The sequence below is a fragment of the Chamaea fasciata genome, unplaced genomic scaffold (assembly GCF_029207755.1).
Source record: "Chamaea fasciata isolate MVZ Bird 193981 ecotype frontalis unplaced genomic scaffold, bChaFas1.0.hap1 SCAF_6, whole genome shotgun sequence".
NCBI lineage: Eukaryota > Metazoa > Chordata > Aves > Passeriformes > Sylviidae > Chamaea > Chamaea fasciata.
The window spans coordinates 51,390,991-51,409,502 of NW_027094091.1; the positions used below are offsets into that span (position 1 = coordinate 51,390,991).

The 18,512-nt window shown below is 41.8% G+C and overlaps 1 protein-coding gene and 1 long non-coding RNA gene across 5 annotated transcripts in view; one reads left to right on the forward strand and one right to left on the reverse strand.

Moving 5' to 3' along the window:
- The window catches only part of LOC136291367 (uncharacterized), a 34,777-nt gene extending 19,845 nt beyond the window's left edge, over window positions 1-14,932 (reverse strand). The window contains exons 1-5 of one of the 2 annotated variants that reach the window (XR_010721501.1): window positions 14,829-14,932; window positions 14,177-14,202; window positions 12,997-13,144; window positions 10,043-10,239; window positions 8,102-9,547 (exon numbers count right to left, since the gene is read on the reverse strand). This is a non-coding gene — a long non-coding RNA (uncharacterized lncRNA). Of the gene's footprint in view, window positions 1-8,101; window positions 9,548-10,042; window positions 10,240-12,996; window positions 13,145-14,176; window positions 14,203-14,828 lie in introns of those variants that run through there. The other variant, XR_010721502.1, reaches the window with a different exon arrangement.
- The window catches only part of HPGDS (hematopoietic prostaglandin D synthase), a 29,913-nt gene extending 11,763 nt beyond the window's left edge, over window positions 1-18,150 (forward strand). For 2 of the 3 annotated variants that reach the window (XM_066186369.1, XM_066186368.1), the window contains exons 2-6: window positions 533-676; window positions 10,984-11,076; window positions 13,064-13,173; window positions 16,778-16,876; window positions 17,524-18,150. In XM_066186369.1, the coding sequence (XP_066042466.1) occupies window positions 544-676; window positions 10,984-11,076; window positions 13,064-13,173; window positions 16,778-16,876; window positions 17,524-17,688 (600 nt within the window). In that variant the 5' untranslated portion in view covers window positions 533-543 and the 3' untranslated portion in view covers window positions 17,689-18,150. The remainder of the gene's footprint in view (window positions 1-532; window positions 677-10,983; window positions 11,077-13,063; window positions 13,174-16,777; window positions 16,877-17,523) is intronic. The other variant, XM_066186367.1, reaches the window with a different exon arrangement.
- Window positions 18,151-18,512: the final 362 nt, after the last annotated feature.

Sequence of the window (18,512 nt, forward strand, 5' to 3'; positions counted from 1 at the left end):
AAAAATCACTAGAGTTTGGTAATTCTCATTATTTGGTCTTGGATGAAGGTCTCCATAAGCAGTAGGGGCTGAGCAGGGCAGGCCTGAACAAAACTACTGCTCAAGATGACAAATATCTTCTGGTACAGAATATAATCTTAGCTTTCACTCTGAAAACAAACAAACAAACAAACAAACAAACAAATTAAAAACAAAACCCAAACCACTTTATAAAAAATTGCCTGAGTTTGAATAAGAAGAGAAATAAGTGAAAGCTGAAAATTCCTAGTACTTCTGAAAAAAGTCAAGCCAGCTTTCTAGAGACACACAAAAGGAGGAATTGCAGGTTCAGCTGTTTCTGCCCATATCTGTGTGCTGTGGCTGACAAATGCAGAGCAAAAAGGTGCGAGTACTGCAACGATTGCAAAGTGCAACAGCTTGGTGCAATATTTCCTTTGCATTGCACAAGCACATCTGTCAAAAGCAAGCACGCAGAATGGTTTTGTCAAAATGGAGTTAACTTTCTCTAAAGCAGCTCTGTCCCCCCTCTCAGCAGGGCCCAGCATGCCGCAGTACAAGCTCACCTACTTCAACCTGCGGGGACGAGCAGAGATCAGCCGCTACCTCTTTGCCTATTCGGGCAAGAAGTATGAAGATCACAGGATAGAAGCAGCAGACTGGCCCAAAATCAAGCCAAGTGAGTAGCACGGGTTCTTATAGCCAAAGCTCCACTAGAAATGCTGGCAGAAAAAAAACCCAAAAAACAATTGAAGAGGTATCTGTAGGTTTCATGAGCAGAATTCCACTTTATTTCTGGCTTTAGTTAAGTGTGTGCAAATTTAAAGGTGAGACAGCCAAAATGTCATTGCTGATGTGCTCACAGGAGATGGGATCCAAATGGTCAGACATCTGGAATGCCTTACCTGCTGACGCCCAGCTGGGCTTTTACTCCTTATCAGTTCAGTACAGCTTTTGTGTACCTAAAGATAACCAAAGGAGTGCTGATCTCAGTTTCTCTGGATAATTTGATCTCAAAGACCACACCTCAGCCTTCACCCTGGGTTTAGAAAGCCAAATTGGAAAGAAGGATCAGGAAGGACACTCCTTTGCAACCTGAATGCTCTTCAGAGAGGAAAAATGATGAGAAAACAAAGTCAGTTGATATAGCAAAGAAAAAAATGAAAAGGATCAAAAGAGATACTAGAAAATAAACATTCCAAAGAACAAGCCCTACCAACCCTTCCAAAAGTACCCTTCAGGCTATTGTACCCCATTCATTTCATGTCTTTTAGTTTCAATAACCTCTTTTCAGCCTTTAAAGGTATTTGTTATTTCTGTTCATTAAATCAGCACCGGTTCAAATAAAACAGATCTTGAGTTTGAAGACTCAGGGTAGGAAACCAATGCCTTCATTTCATGGATTAGACTTGTGTTTGGCTAGATGGGCTATGATTTTTCACATCCAGAATGAAGAATAATGCCTTTAGTTTGGGGGAAAGACAAGTGATTCACAAGATGACTTCCATTAATGAAGCAATGTTTCTTGATAAGCTTTCACACCATTTAATAAGCCTAGCCAGCAAGCTACCAAACTATTCTAGGGTGGAAATTTTGTACATTTAGTCTTTCCTGTTTGCAGTGACTAGAATGATAAACACTCACACACTGTAATCCAAGTGGCAATTGAAGCCGTCAGTGGTGCTCAAGCCTAGAAAACACTGGCAAAAATCCACAGTGAGGAATAAGAAGCAGTGGAACAGGGATATTTTCAGCTAGGAATGGTTGACTTTGGAAACCTTTTCCTTATAAGAGCTTAAGCCAGATGACCACATGGTTTAGCTTATTTCTCTTTCACTGCAGTTCTCAGGGAAGCAGGGTAGAAACTAAAGGTGAGATTAAGAATTCAGATGACCTGAGGTAAGCTCTGCACAGGCTTTTTATACTTAATTACACAGATATTCACATGTGTGCACATTCATTTTTGTCCTGAAACAAAGTTGAGAGTATAAGCAAAGTATATTTTTACGTGGTTTTCTATACTGATTAAGGCAAATTAAAAAGACAAAGCATAATTAGTAAGGGTGCAGAGGCATTCACATTCTAGGACAAGATGTTCTAACAACAGATCTATGAAACAAGGTAAAAGCATTGCATCACTCTTTGAATATTGTTGATGGTCCCAATGTCTGAGCAGTGCAAGAAACAATGCAAGCTCTTCCTGTGCTTTTCTTCAGTGCTCACTCCACAGACGTCCCAGAGGAGCTTTACATGTACAGGACTTTTTCTCTACAGTGAACATACAGCTACAGCACCATTACCACAGAAACGCTGGGAGCAGAGACACCCTAGAAACCCTAAGCTACACACTTTGTAACTATCTGCTGCATTAACAAATGCTGTCAAAGTCATTAACCTTTGGACACTTTTGTTTCTCTTTCTGTGCTCTGAAAAGTTTGCTGGCAGGCTTACCAATGGTTAATTACTGCTTTTCATTTTCTCTGCATAATGGCCTTTCATAGCAGCCTCTTTAACTCAGCCCTAGATGAAATGCTGCGGCAGATAAGAAGTTTAGTAAAACGTGGGAGCTGCCGCTCTAAGATTTGTGAAGTCATCTGTGCAAAATTTTTGCTGGTCTACGAGTTCATTGAATTTCAGGCATCTGTAGACACCCAGTCAGTCAGTCAGTGGATGGGAAATGGGAATATAGCCTGCTAATTTGACCAGGAAAACATACACATACACAGAAATAGTTGGGTGCATATCTGAAAGTGCTGTTACATCTTATGGCACCAGGCCGAACCTTTTCTCTTCAAATCTCCCCGAACCCTAGCTCTAGCACCAAAGTAATGGTGCCATCTGCCACCATTGACATACATGTTACAGACAACAAACAATTGAGAGGTTTGCTAATTAAAACAAGAGTAAAGGTTTCTTGCATGCATAAAAACGTAATGCTGCTTAAGGAAGTTGTCTGGAGATCACCTGATGACTACCACCTCCTCCTCCTTTATGAGGCATTTCTCATGGTTACTCACAGTATTTCCAGACAAAATGTTCTCCCATAGGCAAATCATTCAGAAAAACACTGAATCAAAGGTAGCAACAAGGCTTTGGAATAAACAGCCTTAACCGTTCAACAAGGGAAATAGCCAGTGCCCCAACCTGCCCTAGGGCACCTAAACCCTGACTTTGCAGGCTGTGACTCAACACAAGAAATGGTTGTCTCCTGAAGAGGGAGTAGGTTTGAACAGGCTTTAGGTGCCTTCCCGCTCAAAGTGTTGCATACAACATCTGCCCTATGGGAAACAAGCCTTGCATTCTCTGCTGTCTTGAGTTTTCAAAATGTGTCTCAGCTCTCTCCACAGAGTCACTGTTTGAAGATGAAAAGGCACCAGGTAGCAGGATTCTTGCCCAAAAAGTTAAATTACTGCTGTGTTCAAAAGTATATGTGAAATGAGGAGATCCATCCAACCCACTGCATGTGCAAATGCATAGTTCACTCTGCTGAGAGCTAGTTCACACAATTCTCATTTGGATCTGTATTCAGATCCTTTATGTAAAGGTTTCTACCTCCTATTTTTCCTGAAGTGGGTCTACCTCAGAATGGAGAGAAATAAAGTAGCAGATTCCAGACAGTCTCATCCTGGTGAAATCCAAAGGATGGTGTTTAGCAACAATAAAGGGAATTACAGCTGCATTTGATGTAACAGCAGTTAAAGTAATATAACTTAGTACACAGCTTATTTTCTAATCCTCAAAAATCAGTGAAATCAGTCCAATTAATTGAACTAATTACATAATTATATATTGAGGTGAGATTAAGAGATACCAGACAAATTGCTATGCACACTTGCATATATCATGTTTTCCTTTACCCACTTGCCTATGAAAGGTTTCGAACCAGTTTTGACTGCAGTTTGCAGATACAATGTGACGTCCCTCTTGTTAAAACTTCAAATATGATGAAGCAAAAGAAACAAAAAAAAATACTTAGGGAAGAAGCTTGGACAAGAGAACAGTTCATGTTTCTTGAGCTAATAAGGAACAAATTGAAAAATTCAAGTTTGTCTAGAGAGCACAAGGAGTCAGATCTCTGAATGAGATCTGAGAGGATAGATTTGCTTCAGCTGTTTTCTCAAAATTGAAATAAGGTTTTGCAACAAATACCAAGTCAGCCAAATCATCATACCATATACATCAGGAAATACCGACATTATTCTGAAGAAAAGACTTAGTTCTGTAAAACTGACGGGAAAACAGAAAATTTGTGCATAAAGGTCAATGTGCAGAAAGCCCATTTAGAAAGCAGACTTGCAGCTGTGGCAAGTTTAATTTTTGACTTGAAGAGTGTGGCAATGTTTGTTGTGTTTTTTGGCATTTTTCATGTCATCAATAGGCTGCAATCCTAACATACCTTCAGGTAAATAAATAAGTCTTTCTTCCTGGAAATACTCTCCCACTTGATTTTGTTTACACTTAATGGTGGTTTTGTTCTGTATGAAAGAATGGGCTATTAGAACCTCTGTTAGTGGGCTTATACACATTGAAATTAAAATTTCTGTAACTCAACATTTATTTTTTTCCCTTCTGGCACTAATCAAATCGTCTTTGGCAAATTTTCTAGTTGATGATTTCGGGCAGGGACTGCAATCTAGAATATAAACACATATAAAGAAGCCAGTGTATAAGTATTAGCATTGTCCTGCTTTAGCAGAGAATTTTAAAAATCAGACAAATATCAAGCAGCAGCTTTCTGTAATGCTTTGCTATATGTAAGGCAATAATTATTTTAACAAGTAAACAAACTCATTCTTTACACTTCTCTTTGAACACATTCTGACTGACCATGCCCCCATTTAAAGTGCGATCAATTCAAGATCTACAATGGGCTCCTCACAAAAGGCATTATTGCACTGTCCTAAGTCATGATACAGCAGAAAATCCTCTGTAATGGTGAACTAAGTTACCATCACTTTCCACATTAGGCTGGCAATAGCTTTTGATCGGTGGCTCCTTCAAGCAATTTGAAGCGATGGCAATAACAGATGTTATCATTATAGTAAAGGACGCTTCTCCTGCACTGGTGGCCATAAACATTCCATAAACAGTTTAGGATGTGTAGAACGGTGCTTGAAAGGTCCTTAGGAAACCTGACAGACTAATGGCCCTGAAAATACTCCCAAGATAACAGATAAATCTTGAGACGCATCTGACAGCAGACAAAAATTCCTCAGGGGAGCAGTTGCTATGCTTCCTGAGTGACTTTCTGTTTGAAGTGCTACCAAAATGTGTACATAGCTATCTCTGGGTAAAAAGTAGGGCTTGGCAAGAGCTTCCAAAGAGAATACGAGTTGTAATGAAACCGAACCTGGGCTGAGGTTAAATCATAGCATCCTCCTCATCATCCCTTTCTAGAAGATTCAGATTCTAGGTAGCTCCAGCTCTGGGCCTACCATTTCCCAAGTGCCTTGTTCCTCTGCCACCAATAAAAAATATGAATTTCATTTATTTCTTATTAGAAGATGCAAAGTATCTATTCGTTTCTCATGATCCAATTTAAGTATGAATGGATATGTAAAGCAGTTGTGGTCAGTTTTCAAGGCAAAGGAGAACTTATTTTGATACAGATGCTATAATAAGAAACAGGTCTGTGACATTTATTTGCCCCCACATTTGATTAATCCAGCTACCTTATTATGGAGCCAATCTAAGATTAATTACCAAATGATTAATTATTCAGCTTTTGAGCAATAATCAACTGCTTAAATACAGGCTGCATTGCATCAGAGCCACAGACATTTACAACATGGGCAGGACGAGTCATGGGCAGGTCAGCTCGAGGAAAATGGGGGAACATGTTGGAAGGACAGAACAGAAATGAGGAGAAGAATAATGGAGAAGTTAAGATCAGTGAAAATAGAAGAAAGAGGTAAGGGTAGGAGAAAGTTAAGAACTGTATCTGCACAGGGGAGAAGAGCGGTGAGAAGCACAGCACAGCACCAGCAGCTGACCAGCCTAGGACAAAATTGCGCCCAGCTCTGTTGTGTCTCCCCTCCCTGTCCCTGACAGAAGAACAGTCCCACAGGAGCACCTCCACTGGGTCATGGCCAGGAGGATGAGTGAGGAGCTTCTGTTCAAAGGAAAGGCCTGAACACCAGTGAGAACCTACAGGCATGGCAGGATGCCAGCAGCCATCACAGCCCTTAGGGGCTCGATGGGGTGGAAATTAACTAAAGGGATGTTCTTGCTTTTAATACACATCATCTCCCATAACACACTTCTAACACGCACAATTTTTAGCATCATTTTTAGCATGCTTTTAACACACATAATTTCTGCATCCAGCAGAGACTTGTATAAACACCACACTCCTTGTCACAAAAGCCAACCAAAATTAAAGTAGTATGAAAAGGAATAAATCCAATTCCTAAACACTGTACAGATACTTTAGCGAGGTTTTCCTAAAATGAGAAGAGAGATTGCAGATCAGTCTGAGGACTTGTCCTCTGTCAGGGTTTTCTTCATGGAAGTGAAGACTGTGCAGATTTCATCCCAGTGTGCGATGCAAAAAAGCCAATAAATTACCAACATAATACGAAAAGCAAGAACCTGCTGATAAAAGTTCAATTTAAAGAAGACCAGGGGTTTAGTTATTCAAAAAGGAGGCTTTTTAAAAACCCTTTTCATCTTTCAGTCTGAATTTGGAACACAAGCATTCACAGTGCTTTCTACTTCATATGAGCGGCAAAGCAAGCGAGAACTAAACAGGAAAGGTCATATTTTGTGCATGCCTGAGAAATGACGCTGCTTGCATGACGACAGCAATAGATTTTTCTGCTTTTCTTCTCAAAATTTATTTGCTCAAGTGGGAGTTGGAAACATTGTAAGACAACCTTGTTTTGAGAAACATGGAAAGCACATCGGTATGGATACACAAGGGTTTAAACTGACGTAAGTGCACAGCAGCCCCCAAAACAATGAGGGTGAGAGAAAAGCCAGAAAAGTGACACATACATCCCCTCCAGCCTCAACTACTTTGGCTTAATGGCTCAGTTGTAATTGCTCCCCAGTGGATGGTGTTTCTTGCCTTGCCCCCATGACCTTGATTCTACCCAAACATCTCTCTCACACAGCAGCATTTCACTTGCTCATCTAACATTGGAGCCTGGCAGGAGCCACCCTACCTGCTCTGCTCATCTGCAGTCACACAAACCCTGCCTTTGACCAAAACTGAGAAAACTTCAGCAGGTTTAGTACCATGCTTATACACACATAGGGGCATTCAGGCATCTCCTCAAACATGTCAATGGGCAGAACTGGGCCAGAAGCACCACAGGAGGTCAAACCAATCCACAGAAGCCCATATTCATGAGTCCAAGAGTAACACTGCTTAAATCCATGTGCAGACAGGTTTCTGTTGTTGTTTGGAGCCCCTGAGGATATGACCTAGGTGTGGTTTCTGCAGCTGGCAAAGTTTCTAGAGGCCACATCAAGGTAATTTGTCAAACCCCAACCTTACCTCCAGCAACCAAGTGGAGTCCATCCAGTGTGAATGCTCCTCACATCCTCTCCTAGGATGACCTGTGTGACCAGGAGCCATCCTCCTCTACTCCAGCTGGAGAGGGAAGACTCCAAGTTCCATAGAAAATGCATTCTTCCTTGTAACAGCCATACTCAGACAAAAAAAATTCTTCTGGGAAAATTCTTAATCTAAATTATAACAGCAAAAAAATACTTTACAGCAGGTTCCAAAAATTTTTGGTCATTATGTGAATTTTACACAGTAACATTTCAAAGGCAAAGATTATTTTTCCCTAAATTTTTCCAGACTGGAAGCACAACTTTGTAAGCCATTATACCTTCTCCTCAGACAGGGAGGAGATGTATTATAAATATTTTCTGCCGCTTCACTAGTCTTTGTTATTTTCTTCCTCTGTAAGGAAAGAAACTATCTGCTATACTTTCTGGTGCTCTAGAATAGCCTGCCCTGCACCCAAGAAGAAACAACAGATTTTTAAAACTATCTGTACAGCCCATGTGTACTTTCTTCAAATCTCTTAGAACTGCGCTCATTTATAGCTTATTAACTCAATAATCAACAAAATCCGTGTATAATTGAATACATTCACTCTGTCAGCATTAAATCCCATTTTTTCCCCCTGTTCTTGAAAAGAGAAAATTAAATAGCATGTTGAATATACAAGAAAGGAAGGAACATCTACCATCTACATTTACCATCTTTTATTCTTTAAAGAGTCCATGGTTCAGTAATGATAGCAATAGATTTGCTGCCTCCTAACAAACTCCCAGTCTCATTATAAATGACAGTATAAATCCTTTTAGACATTTTGGGACAACAAAATAAAGTCTGCTCTAATGTATTAGTTTTATAATTGTATTAAGAGTCATGCAATTTTGTATGCACAAAACAAAGCTGTCTTTGTATATTTGCAATTGCAAACTTAGTTTCTCTTTCAGAAAAGAGAAACCAGGTCTTCAAGAAAGTAGCTCAGCACTGAGGAGGATGACCTTTGTAGACATTACTCATGCTTTCAAAGAATGAATAGCAATTCCCTTGAATTCAGAAATGACCAGATTCCTGAGAAACAGGACATGAGAGTTGACTACCACTCTGCCAGTCAGCTGGCTTTGACACCATAACCCATGTTTCTTATCTGTTCAGAAAGATGCATCCCTCCTTTAATTGTAATCAAGGGTTTCATGAAAAAAAGGGCACACCCAAAATGATAAACCCGCTTTAATTTTTCTTGTGACCCACAAAATGAAACATCAGTCAGAGCTGGGATTTATAGATTTCTTCCACTGTATGTAAACACAGCAGCAAAAATATCTTTGGGTTTCTAGATGAAGCAATCCCAGTCTCACAATTTCCCAACCTGAGCAGTGAGTGACAGTGTGTTTTGACAGCTATTGCTACAGACTGGCTTAGTCATATTGACCCTGCCAGAACTGCTACTCCCAGCAGCATTCTTACTGGGGCCTCCAAAAAGGGCTGCTTAACTCCTTCATGGGGAGAGCTGTTGCCCCTGCTCTGGCTGTTTCCTGTTGGCAGGCATTGTTGTACATCCCTGCAAGGTCTGGGGGGACGTGGAGCAGGCTGCAGGCTGACCACACTGGCACATCCAGCAGTCACACCTGCTCTCATCCCCTCTTCTTGTGCTGGCCTGAAATATGTCCTTTACATAAGCAAACATTGTTACACACCTTCGCTGTTTTGAAGCAGTGATACTCGGCCTTCTGCACCACTATCCCAGAGCACAGAACCAAAGCTCTTTTCATTTTCATAGCCAGAGAGCTTTCCTGTTAAACATTCAGGGGATACAACTTGTCACCTCTCAGTGATTCTCAGTGAAACAAGAGTATGGACTTGCCAGGACCTTGCTGCTCTCTGGATAACAAACATGCAAAGTCTTCTGTGCAACAAGTCTATTATTGCTTCAATAACAACCAGCAGAGCCTGTTTTCTCCCCGGGGTACAGCAGCTAATGCTCATTGAACTCTCTTGCTTCTGCTGTCCAAATTCATACTGAATTCCCAGTGTGCTGGACTTAAGGGGAAAAAAAAGTATTATGAGTACTGTGTACTGGGTATAAATCTTAAATATATAAAGTGTAATGCACAGAGGAGTCCCAGATGTCTTGTGCAACTGGAAAATTCATGTTGCAGATCAGGATTTAACATCTAGGACCCGGGACCTAATGTGATTCACATACTGCATGCTAAACCACAGAGCAGTGTTCATCATTTATGAAGCTGCCTTGCTAACCAGTTACAAATGGTTTCATTACTGTCCCCTTTTCATTAAGAATTAAAATCCTCATGGAACAGAGGTGGCATTCCAGCTGCCCTGTAAAGACAGTTGTCCTGGGTTTGAAAGCACTTTGCATGCTTCCAATGGGCAATGTTCTCACTTTTCCACTGACACCTTTTTACATCACAAGATAGTCTTAAAATGATATAAATCTTAATTATATAGAGATGTAATGCAGATGAAAATTGCATGGAAAGCATTTAGCTATGATCAGCACTTGCAATCACATACTTGGAAACAGCATCCTTGGAAGTGCAGAGATTCACAGTTCCCTCAATGAACAGCACCAGGCTCCCACAAGCAGATTCTCACTGCCCCAAACAGGATGTTTTCCCCAGATTAAGCTCCAATGTTCCAGTTCCATTTCCTTATGTATGCCAGCAGCTTCTCCAAAACACAGCAAAACAGCAGTCCAAGTTCCCATGTAACTACAAAATTAATTAATTTTGATTTCTTAGCTTCAAATACCTTACAAATGGCCATGACACCTGCTTAGTTTGTCTTTCTCTATACTTAAAGCCTGGAGGTTTCTTCCCCATAACTTATTGATTTTTTTTTTAAATGCAAACCACATAAGGTGAATTTGAATATCTTTTTAGCATTTGTAGTTCAGTGTGAAAGATCATCTCAGTGATGACTGTCAAGTGAAATGCCTTGTCATGATGTAATTTCTGAAATATAGATGCTTCTCTGAATCACTGCTTCTGAATTAAAAACAACCATAAATGAAAAATATCTTTCTTCATGCCCCAGCTGGATCCTGCACTATGAAACCTTCAGTGGTACTGTAGTTAACCTTGGCAATCACTTTCCTGGGGAGGAAGAAAGCAGGGGAGAGAAGGAAAAACTAATATTCCCTTGAAAAGTTTCTCTATATAATGAATTCTGGATAGAACACATTCGGCCATTACAGCACAATGCCAGGAAATAGGAAATGCAACACCTGATTTCTGTGCTATAGTCGCCTTCATGCAGTGCAATCTGATTACATCCTTACCCTTACTTTTTTACTTTTAATCCATGCATTTCTCCACAGAAACAGTGTGAAACTGTTAAGTACTATAACAATGCATACCCTCTGAGTGGTAAAGCTACATCTGTCACAGACTCCCACTGTTAATGGCTATGATTTAACTTTTGGTTATTTTTTCTTTTTTACCTTTTCATCCAAGCTATCCCATTTGGCAAACTGCCTATTCTGGAAGTAGATGGAGTTATCATTCACCAGAGCCTGGCGATGGCAAGATACCTTGCCAGAGAAGCAGGTAATAGATCTTTGACTATTTTCTTTCTCTCTTCCAAGCTCACATTTAAGGCTCACGTAAAAATACATCCACAGTAAAAACGGGAACAAACCAACAGCTTGGCAAGCCTAACCACACAGAAGTAAACACCAGCATGGCAAAAATGAAACCAGTGCCTGCGGTTTGGGCTGGCTTCTCCAGCCAGTACGCTTTATTCCCCTGTCCCTGCATGACAGAAAGCACATACCTGTGGTTTCCCTAAGGTTGCCAGGGCAGTTTCCCCCTAAAGTTCAACTTTGAGCTTCCAGGCTAACCAGAGAAATGACCAGGAGGAGGAGGTTTTGGAAGCATTAGAGATTATCACAGCAGGCGGGGAACTCTGAAGCAGATTTAGGCAACATTTCTGGGCTAGCAGGGAGATTAGAAGAGATGTTGACATCACTTGCATCTTTAAATACTTATGTGCTGTGGAAGTACACAACCAGTTAGATAAAATGATATGAGACTTAGTAATGCAAGTAATCAAAGAGAGTGGCCAGGCTTTGCTTTAGGTCAATGAGCTGTCATTCAACACCATCTGCAAAATTGGTCTGGCTGAAGGCAGATGTGCCCATGGCATGCTGGACATCAGCATATTGAAGAGGGGGCTGGGAAGCAAGTACTATCCTACTTTTTTTACACTGTGAGCAAACGGGTGGTAGCCTGCCTTTCAAAATCCGTTTTCTAACTGAGGAAGGAAGCAGAAGTTCATAGCATTATTCTTCAAGGCACTAACACATTGACAGGCTTGAAAATTGACATTCAAGCCTGTCAGCAATACTCTGTTCCTGCCCATTTCTTCCAGCTTTGATACAATCTACTCCTTGCAAGAGGGGAGAATAAAGGAAGCCCACCTGATGATGAAAAACAGAGGGAAAGTGTGCCCGTCATCCAAGATCCCTTCCTCCCTGACTCCTGTTGGGAGGCTGATCTATAGCTGTGCTACTTCTGCAGTCTGAATTTCAGAATTTTTTTGATGGACTTGCACCAGTGACAAAGACTTGGGATCTGGAGCACACTCAGACCATGCTGTGCTCTTCCTAGAATTAGTCATGCTGTCAGCTACAGCAGGAAAAAAAGCATGCATGGAAGGGGAAAGATATCTTTTCAACTTCATAATGAAAATTTGCTAGATCTGCCATCAAGCCTGCATACATGTCACTAATCCTTTAAATTAAGAAATGGCATTTTTAGGTGCCCAACACCAACAACTCATGGCTGAAGGATCACAAAACCCGAGGCCCAAGAGGAGAGGCACAGCCCTCACCTTCAAAAGCACAAAGTTTTGGTAAGGGAGATGACCTGACAGAGGTAGGGCATGCAGTTTGTGATGTGAACCTGCACAGAAGTGAAAGCATGAACTCAGGTCTGTGAAGTGACAGCTAGGGAGAAAAAGTGGAGGCACTAAGTGAACTGCAGGAAAGTCAAAGGACTACAAGGGAGAAAAGCAGATTTGTAAACAATACAAAGTTTGGCTGAGGTCCCTGATTACAAAGAAAGATTAAAAAGTAAGTGGGATGTCATGAAAATGTTCTGAATGGGGCTGAGTGGGCAGGATATAGGGGAAGAGAAACTGACTTTCATACGTTGATCAAAATGGAAAGACCATGAGATGGAGAAGGACATTGAAAACTGGGATGGGCAAAGATTAAAGGAAAGGAGTTTGTGCTAACCCTCACCAAATGTGTGGTGGAAAGCAAAGAGAATAAAGAAACAAAGTTCAGGCTGGGGGCTCGGGTAATGGATAGAGCATCTCGCTACCTTGGATGGCTGTACAAGGCCAGAAGAGGAAAAAAGAGAAGGTATTGAAATTTCACCTGGATGCAAGGAGTAAGATCCACATTCTTAGCATCAAAAGACCTGGAGAACAGGTATTTTTACAGAAGTATTCACAGAGTTTACCTTTGAGGTACCAAAAATTCCTGCTGATGCTCTCTCTAATATCCCTTCATATGCTTGCTTCCCACAGGTCTGGCAGGCCAAACGCCTGTGGAACAGGCTTTAGCTGATGCCATTGTGGACACCATCGATGATTTCATGACACTGTTCCCTTGGGCAGAGAAAAACCAGGACGTGAGAGTAAGCCAATCACTAAATTTAACAAAGATAGCACGTAAGGCATGATCCTGTATCTGAGCATCTGCTCTGGAGACACTGATGGGTGTCAGCCACTGGGTTCATCAGCTCAGCTAAGCAAAGCTGAGCTGCTGGAGCTCTGTGGTTCTTCCTTGAGGCTGATCCCACCTGCTCCTTCACCAGGTTGTTTTCACCCTTGGTGGAAAATCTGAGGCCATCTAATTCAGCTTGAACCAAGGATGTGCCTACACCAAACTGTTCTTCAGAAGGGCAAAGGCAGGACACTTCCACCCCAGCTGGCACTGCCAAATTCCTCTCTCTTATTGCAAGGAGCCTGTGCTCAAATCTTTCTGCCAGCTCAATAAGATAAATAGCTGCATCCCATCCTTAAACATTTCTAGGTGTTCAATAAGTAACAGCATTCCATAACATCCTGCCAGGAATGACTGCTTGTCAGTCACCAGAGCACTGTAAGACAGCACTGCTAATCAGGGCAGGTAGCACAGCCCTCACTGTGCTTTTCAGATGTCATAGCCTGCCTTGGTCCTCTGCAGCGCTTCCGACACCAGGCTATTGTGCCATGGCTGCTTTAACACACAGTCACAGACTTGTCTTACAGCATTTGGGGTTTCTTTTGGCATCAGGCCAGTGGCTCTCACCAGAATCCCAAAAGCAAGCACACAGATCAGTTGCTGGGGGAAGAAGGTGATGGATGAGTTCACTCAAGCCTTAGGTTGCAAAGGCTCTGCACAGCTCTGACCTGACCCTCTTAGGGAAGTGGAGGTGTAACAACAGCTCTCACCACAAACTGCCAGTGCAGCCACCTTCCATTTATTCAAAACCAACATTTCAGATAATTTAGGGTATCTTATTGCAGAGACCACAGAGTAAAAAATGGTGCCCCAAACCAATAATAAATAAAGAAACAATATGAAAGTGCTCTGAAATCTTGCAGGGGAAAATATGAAATTTGGAGGTGTAGTACTTAAAAGTGTGAATTACTTACATTTCCTAGTGATTTCCTGAAGTTTCCTAGTTTGAGGAGGGTAAGTTGACTCATGAGTTTTAATCATTTCAGAAGAGCCACACTCCTGCTGATGTGCTGGTGCAGAGGCAGCGCTGCTGCCCCTCCATGGGGAAGCTCCTGTTGTAACTCCTGTGTGTGACCCAGCTTGCACCCAAGCACTTCTCCAAAAAAGGACCCAGACCATATCACCAGTGATTAATTTAAACAGGAAGTGCTGGCAGCCAACCCCTATGTGCCCATCCACACGTATGCATGCTAAGTTACATGATGGGGCCAAGGATGGTTTGGAATCTCACTTTCCCACTCTTCCAACATTTTCCTCCCTCGTTGCAGCAAGCCCTCTTATTAGAGGGTAGAAATGAGTTGAGGCACAAACTTCTTGTTAAGAAGAATAAAAAGGGTCCTGGTTTATTCCTCCTCACAGCTTAGTCATCTTAATTCCAACCATTCACTTACTCTGGTGGCAGCAGGCTTCTACTGTGGGTTTCCCTTGCAGCCCCTGACTGCTGGTCATTTCCTGCTAAACTATGACTTCAGGTATTTGTTTGCAGGCTCTGACTGCAGACTTTTACCCACGTAGACTGTGACCGCAGGTTCCAACTACAGGCTCTAACTGCAGACCCAGACTGACCTTGCAGCAGTGATTCTCTTGCCCCAGGATCCTGCTTCATGATTCTTTCCCTCATGCTCCCCAAGTTTCCTCTTCCATGATGATCCTCCCCTTACCAGCTCACCCCCTCTTTTATCTCACTCATCCTTATTGGATATAGCTGTTACTCATCAGGAGCGAGGCTTTATTGGTTAATTAATGCAGCTGTTACTTACCAGGGGTGAGGTCACCTGTATTCCCTTCTCCTACAGTCCCTCTCTCCTCCCGGGTCCACTGCCACCACCTTGTAGTCACAGTGGCATCTCCCGGTCTCACCAGCCCAGATTAAGTCAGTTACACACACTGAAGCCAAAACACCTCCCCAGGCCTGACCAGAGCCCACAGGAATACGCACCCCGGGAATGGTCTGAGGGTCTGTTATGTCATCTAGGCAATGCCGTCTAGGCAAAGAGAAAGCAAAGCAAAGCAAAGTAGGGGAGCAGAGCTGGAAGCTGCCTGTAGAAACTCCCTCTGTGCCAGGCACAGACTTCCCCCTTCACCCCACATTCCCCAAAACACAGCTGGCATTGCAACAGCTTTGCACCCACCACTGCAGAGCTCCAGGGCTGAGATGAGCAGGTTGTGCCACTCCAGAAGAGGGATCCTGGTTGTCCCCACCAGTTTCACAGCTTGACTGTGCACTCCTGTACCTTGGGAAAGTTGTTACCCTCATGATCACACAATAGTTTGGGATTTTTCTTTGCAGGGTAAAATGGTGGGGAGGGGATCACTTACCTAAAAGAAAGGAAATACTACAACCCAGGGCACCGATATGAGATTTCTGGACTTCAACTCCTGGCTGATATTTGCAGTCACCTCATCCAATTACTAAGCTCTTAACAAAGCAGAAAATTATGTCAAATCTTCGATCGTATCTGTAGAAACACTGATTTGATTTCAGCCTGCATTTAGGTTTCTGCCTCTTCTAATTTCTTTTTTCACATTAACCTCAGTTAAAGCTGTAGAAATAATTCCACTACTGTACACCAGTGCTTATTCACCCAAGCCTGAGTGCGTTCCTCCAAAATTAGGCCAAGCACAATACCTGCACAAACTGTCCCATGTAGGTTGACCAGATGATCACAACAGTCCGCAGTCTTAATTGTTTCCATGCAGGTGAGAAGAGAAAACCAAAGCGGTTTTCCTTGGCAAAGTTTTCCACACAGGTGAGAAGAGAAAACCAAAGCAGTTTTCCTTGCCAAAGGAAACAGCTTAGCCCGTTTAAAAGCAGCCTTAAGAGTCTGCTATGGGGAACAGCTAGTGGAGAACCACCACCATAACCTCCTGCTTCAGCCATTAGCAAACAAACACAACAGCCTGAGCCTTTTGATCATCCTTTAAAAACACGTTTTAGCCACCTCAAATCTTACTGCTGTGGAGACAAAAAAGCAAAAATAACATGACCATTAAAGTTCAAAGATAAATCAACGCCATCAAAAGCTCAAAAGTCAAGTTCCATGTCTCACATAAGAAGGGCTTGTAGGCAAAGATAACTGAACAGCATCTGACTGACAGCATGGAAAGACTGAGCGCAAGGGATTCTGGAAATCTGAGACTCTGTACCCTAGAAAAGAAAACATTCAAAAGAGTCCCCTAAAAATTGCTATGAGACATTAGGAATATATATTGTAGCTGGATTCTTCCCAAATCTACGGCTGAGCTCCTGTCTTGCCATGGCTGGGTGCTTTTTCTGTTACCACAGAAAAAGGAGCAGCATCCCCACAGACATGATGTCAGCATCAAGGAGCACTCAGATGTTCATTTGGGGTGGAACCGGCTTCAAGTCATGGCTCAGCAAGCCAAGAATGCCATGTTTTGGTATCTGATCCTAATCTTTTTCATATTTCAGCTTTCTTTTTCATAAATAATAAAACCTCAAAAATTCAGTTTTGCTGAGTGCTGTGCATCTCTGTGTTTTGTTCTTTCACCAGAAAAAAGCATTTGATGATATCCTCACCAACAAAGCACCTGAGTTACTGAAAGATTTGGATACTTTCTTAGGGGATAAGAAGTGGCTGGTAGGGAACTCTGTAAGTATAATTTTGTTTCTCCCGTTCCCATCAGGTTGCCAGAAAAATTAAGTAACGGACTATTGCTGAATTTCTGGGTTTCATGTCAGGCCATGAAGCAAGTCTCCCCACAATTTTAGCCCTTTGTTCTTACCAGTACACAACTGGTCACTCTATTGCAAAGTGAAAATTGTTTTCCACAATATTAGAAAAGAGAGGCAAACCAGGACTAGGATCTGTGCTTTCTGAAGCAGTTCATAAGTATGTTGACACAAAACATTTTAAACGCCTTTGCACTTGTGAACACAAATTCATGACTACAACACAACCCTGTTTATCATCACTGACTTATTTACAAGGCAATACAAAAAAACTCTATAAAAACATAGTACCCTTTTTACCCCAAACTCTTTCCTGCAGCAGTTTCAGCAGGAAAGACCAACATTTTAGCACAACTAGTATTTGTAGCCAGGACTTTATTTTAACCAATACTTACTGAAGTTAAGCCTTGCATTGCAACCTATTGATTAGCCCTGTAAAAATGAGCTTTCAAAAACCACAAACCCCAAAATGAAAATAGATAAATTCAGTTTTTTGAGAATATTAGTAATCCTGACTTTTGAGATTACCAACTAAAATTTGCTGCTTTCTGTCCCATTTTCTGCTAGGTAACGTGGGCTGACTTCTACTGGGATGTGTGCAGTACGACACTTCTGTCCTGTAAACCTGACCTGGCAGACAAATACCCCAGGCTTCTGGCTCTCAGGGAGAGAGTGCAAGCACTTCCAGCCATTGCAGCCTGGATCCAGAAAAGGCCAAAGACTGTAATGTAGATCAGCTGCTCAGAAAAACAAATGCTTATTTAGTTTTCAATATGACAAGCATCCTAAGTTATTAACTTCTGAATCATTTAAATTAACTTCAGATGGCTATGCTGTATCAAATCAAAATCCACCATTTATATCCACTTGCAAGAGAATTTAAACCACTGATTTAGTAGAGTAATAAATACTGATTCACAGAAGTGTGGTTTCAATCACATTCCCCCTCTACTAACACAGTGCTTGATCAAACCAATTAATGTTTTGTGCACTCTCAAAGGGAGAAAAGGTGAATACACCTTCCCAGAGAGGTGCAATCTCAACATGTTGTGTATTGCAGTCTTTCAATCTGGAGGAAAGCAAGTTAAATGGAGAGGGCAAATGTGGGGGACATCACAGAAAAAAAAGGAAAAAAAAGAAAGAAAAAAAAAGAGAAGACATGCTTAGTCAATAAAATTCAAGGGCCTGAAAAAAGTGCTTGAGAAGCTTGAGGTTTATGCTCTGCCCCTGTAAAAAAAACAAAACAAAAACCTCCAAAACAAGCCCAAAAGCAATTGCATGGCTGAGCTGCTGCCTGTACCAGTTCTCCATAAACACAACAGCTGCAAAAACATTCAACGGCTCAGCATCTATGCCAGTAAGTAGGAGACAAAGAGGGGTCAGTGGTGGCAACCAGGTTTAGAACAAATGAAGGGTTTGCTCTTCCAGGACTGAAGAAAAGGCAGGTGGAAATCCTGGCAGTGTGGACAGCAGTGAATGAAAGTTGTTTACACAAACTCAAGAGGAGACAAGTGCTTGTGAGAGGTCTTCATTGTGTGGTGTAAGCAGATAACCAC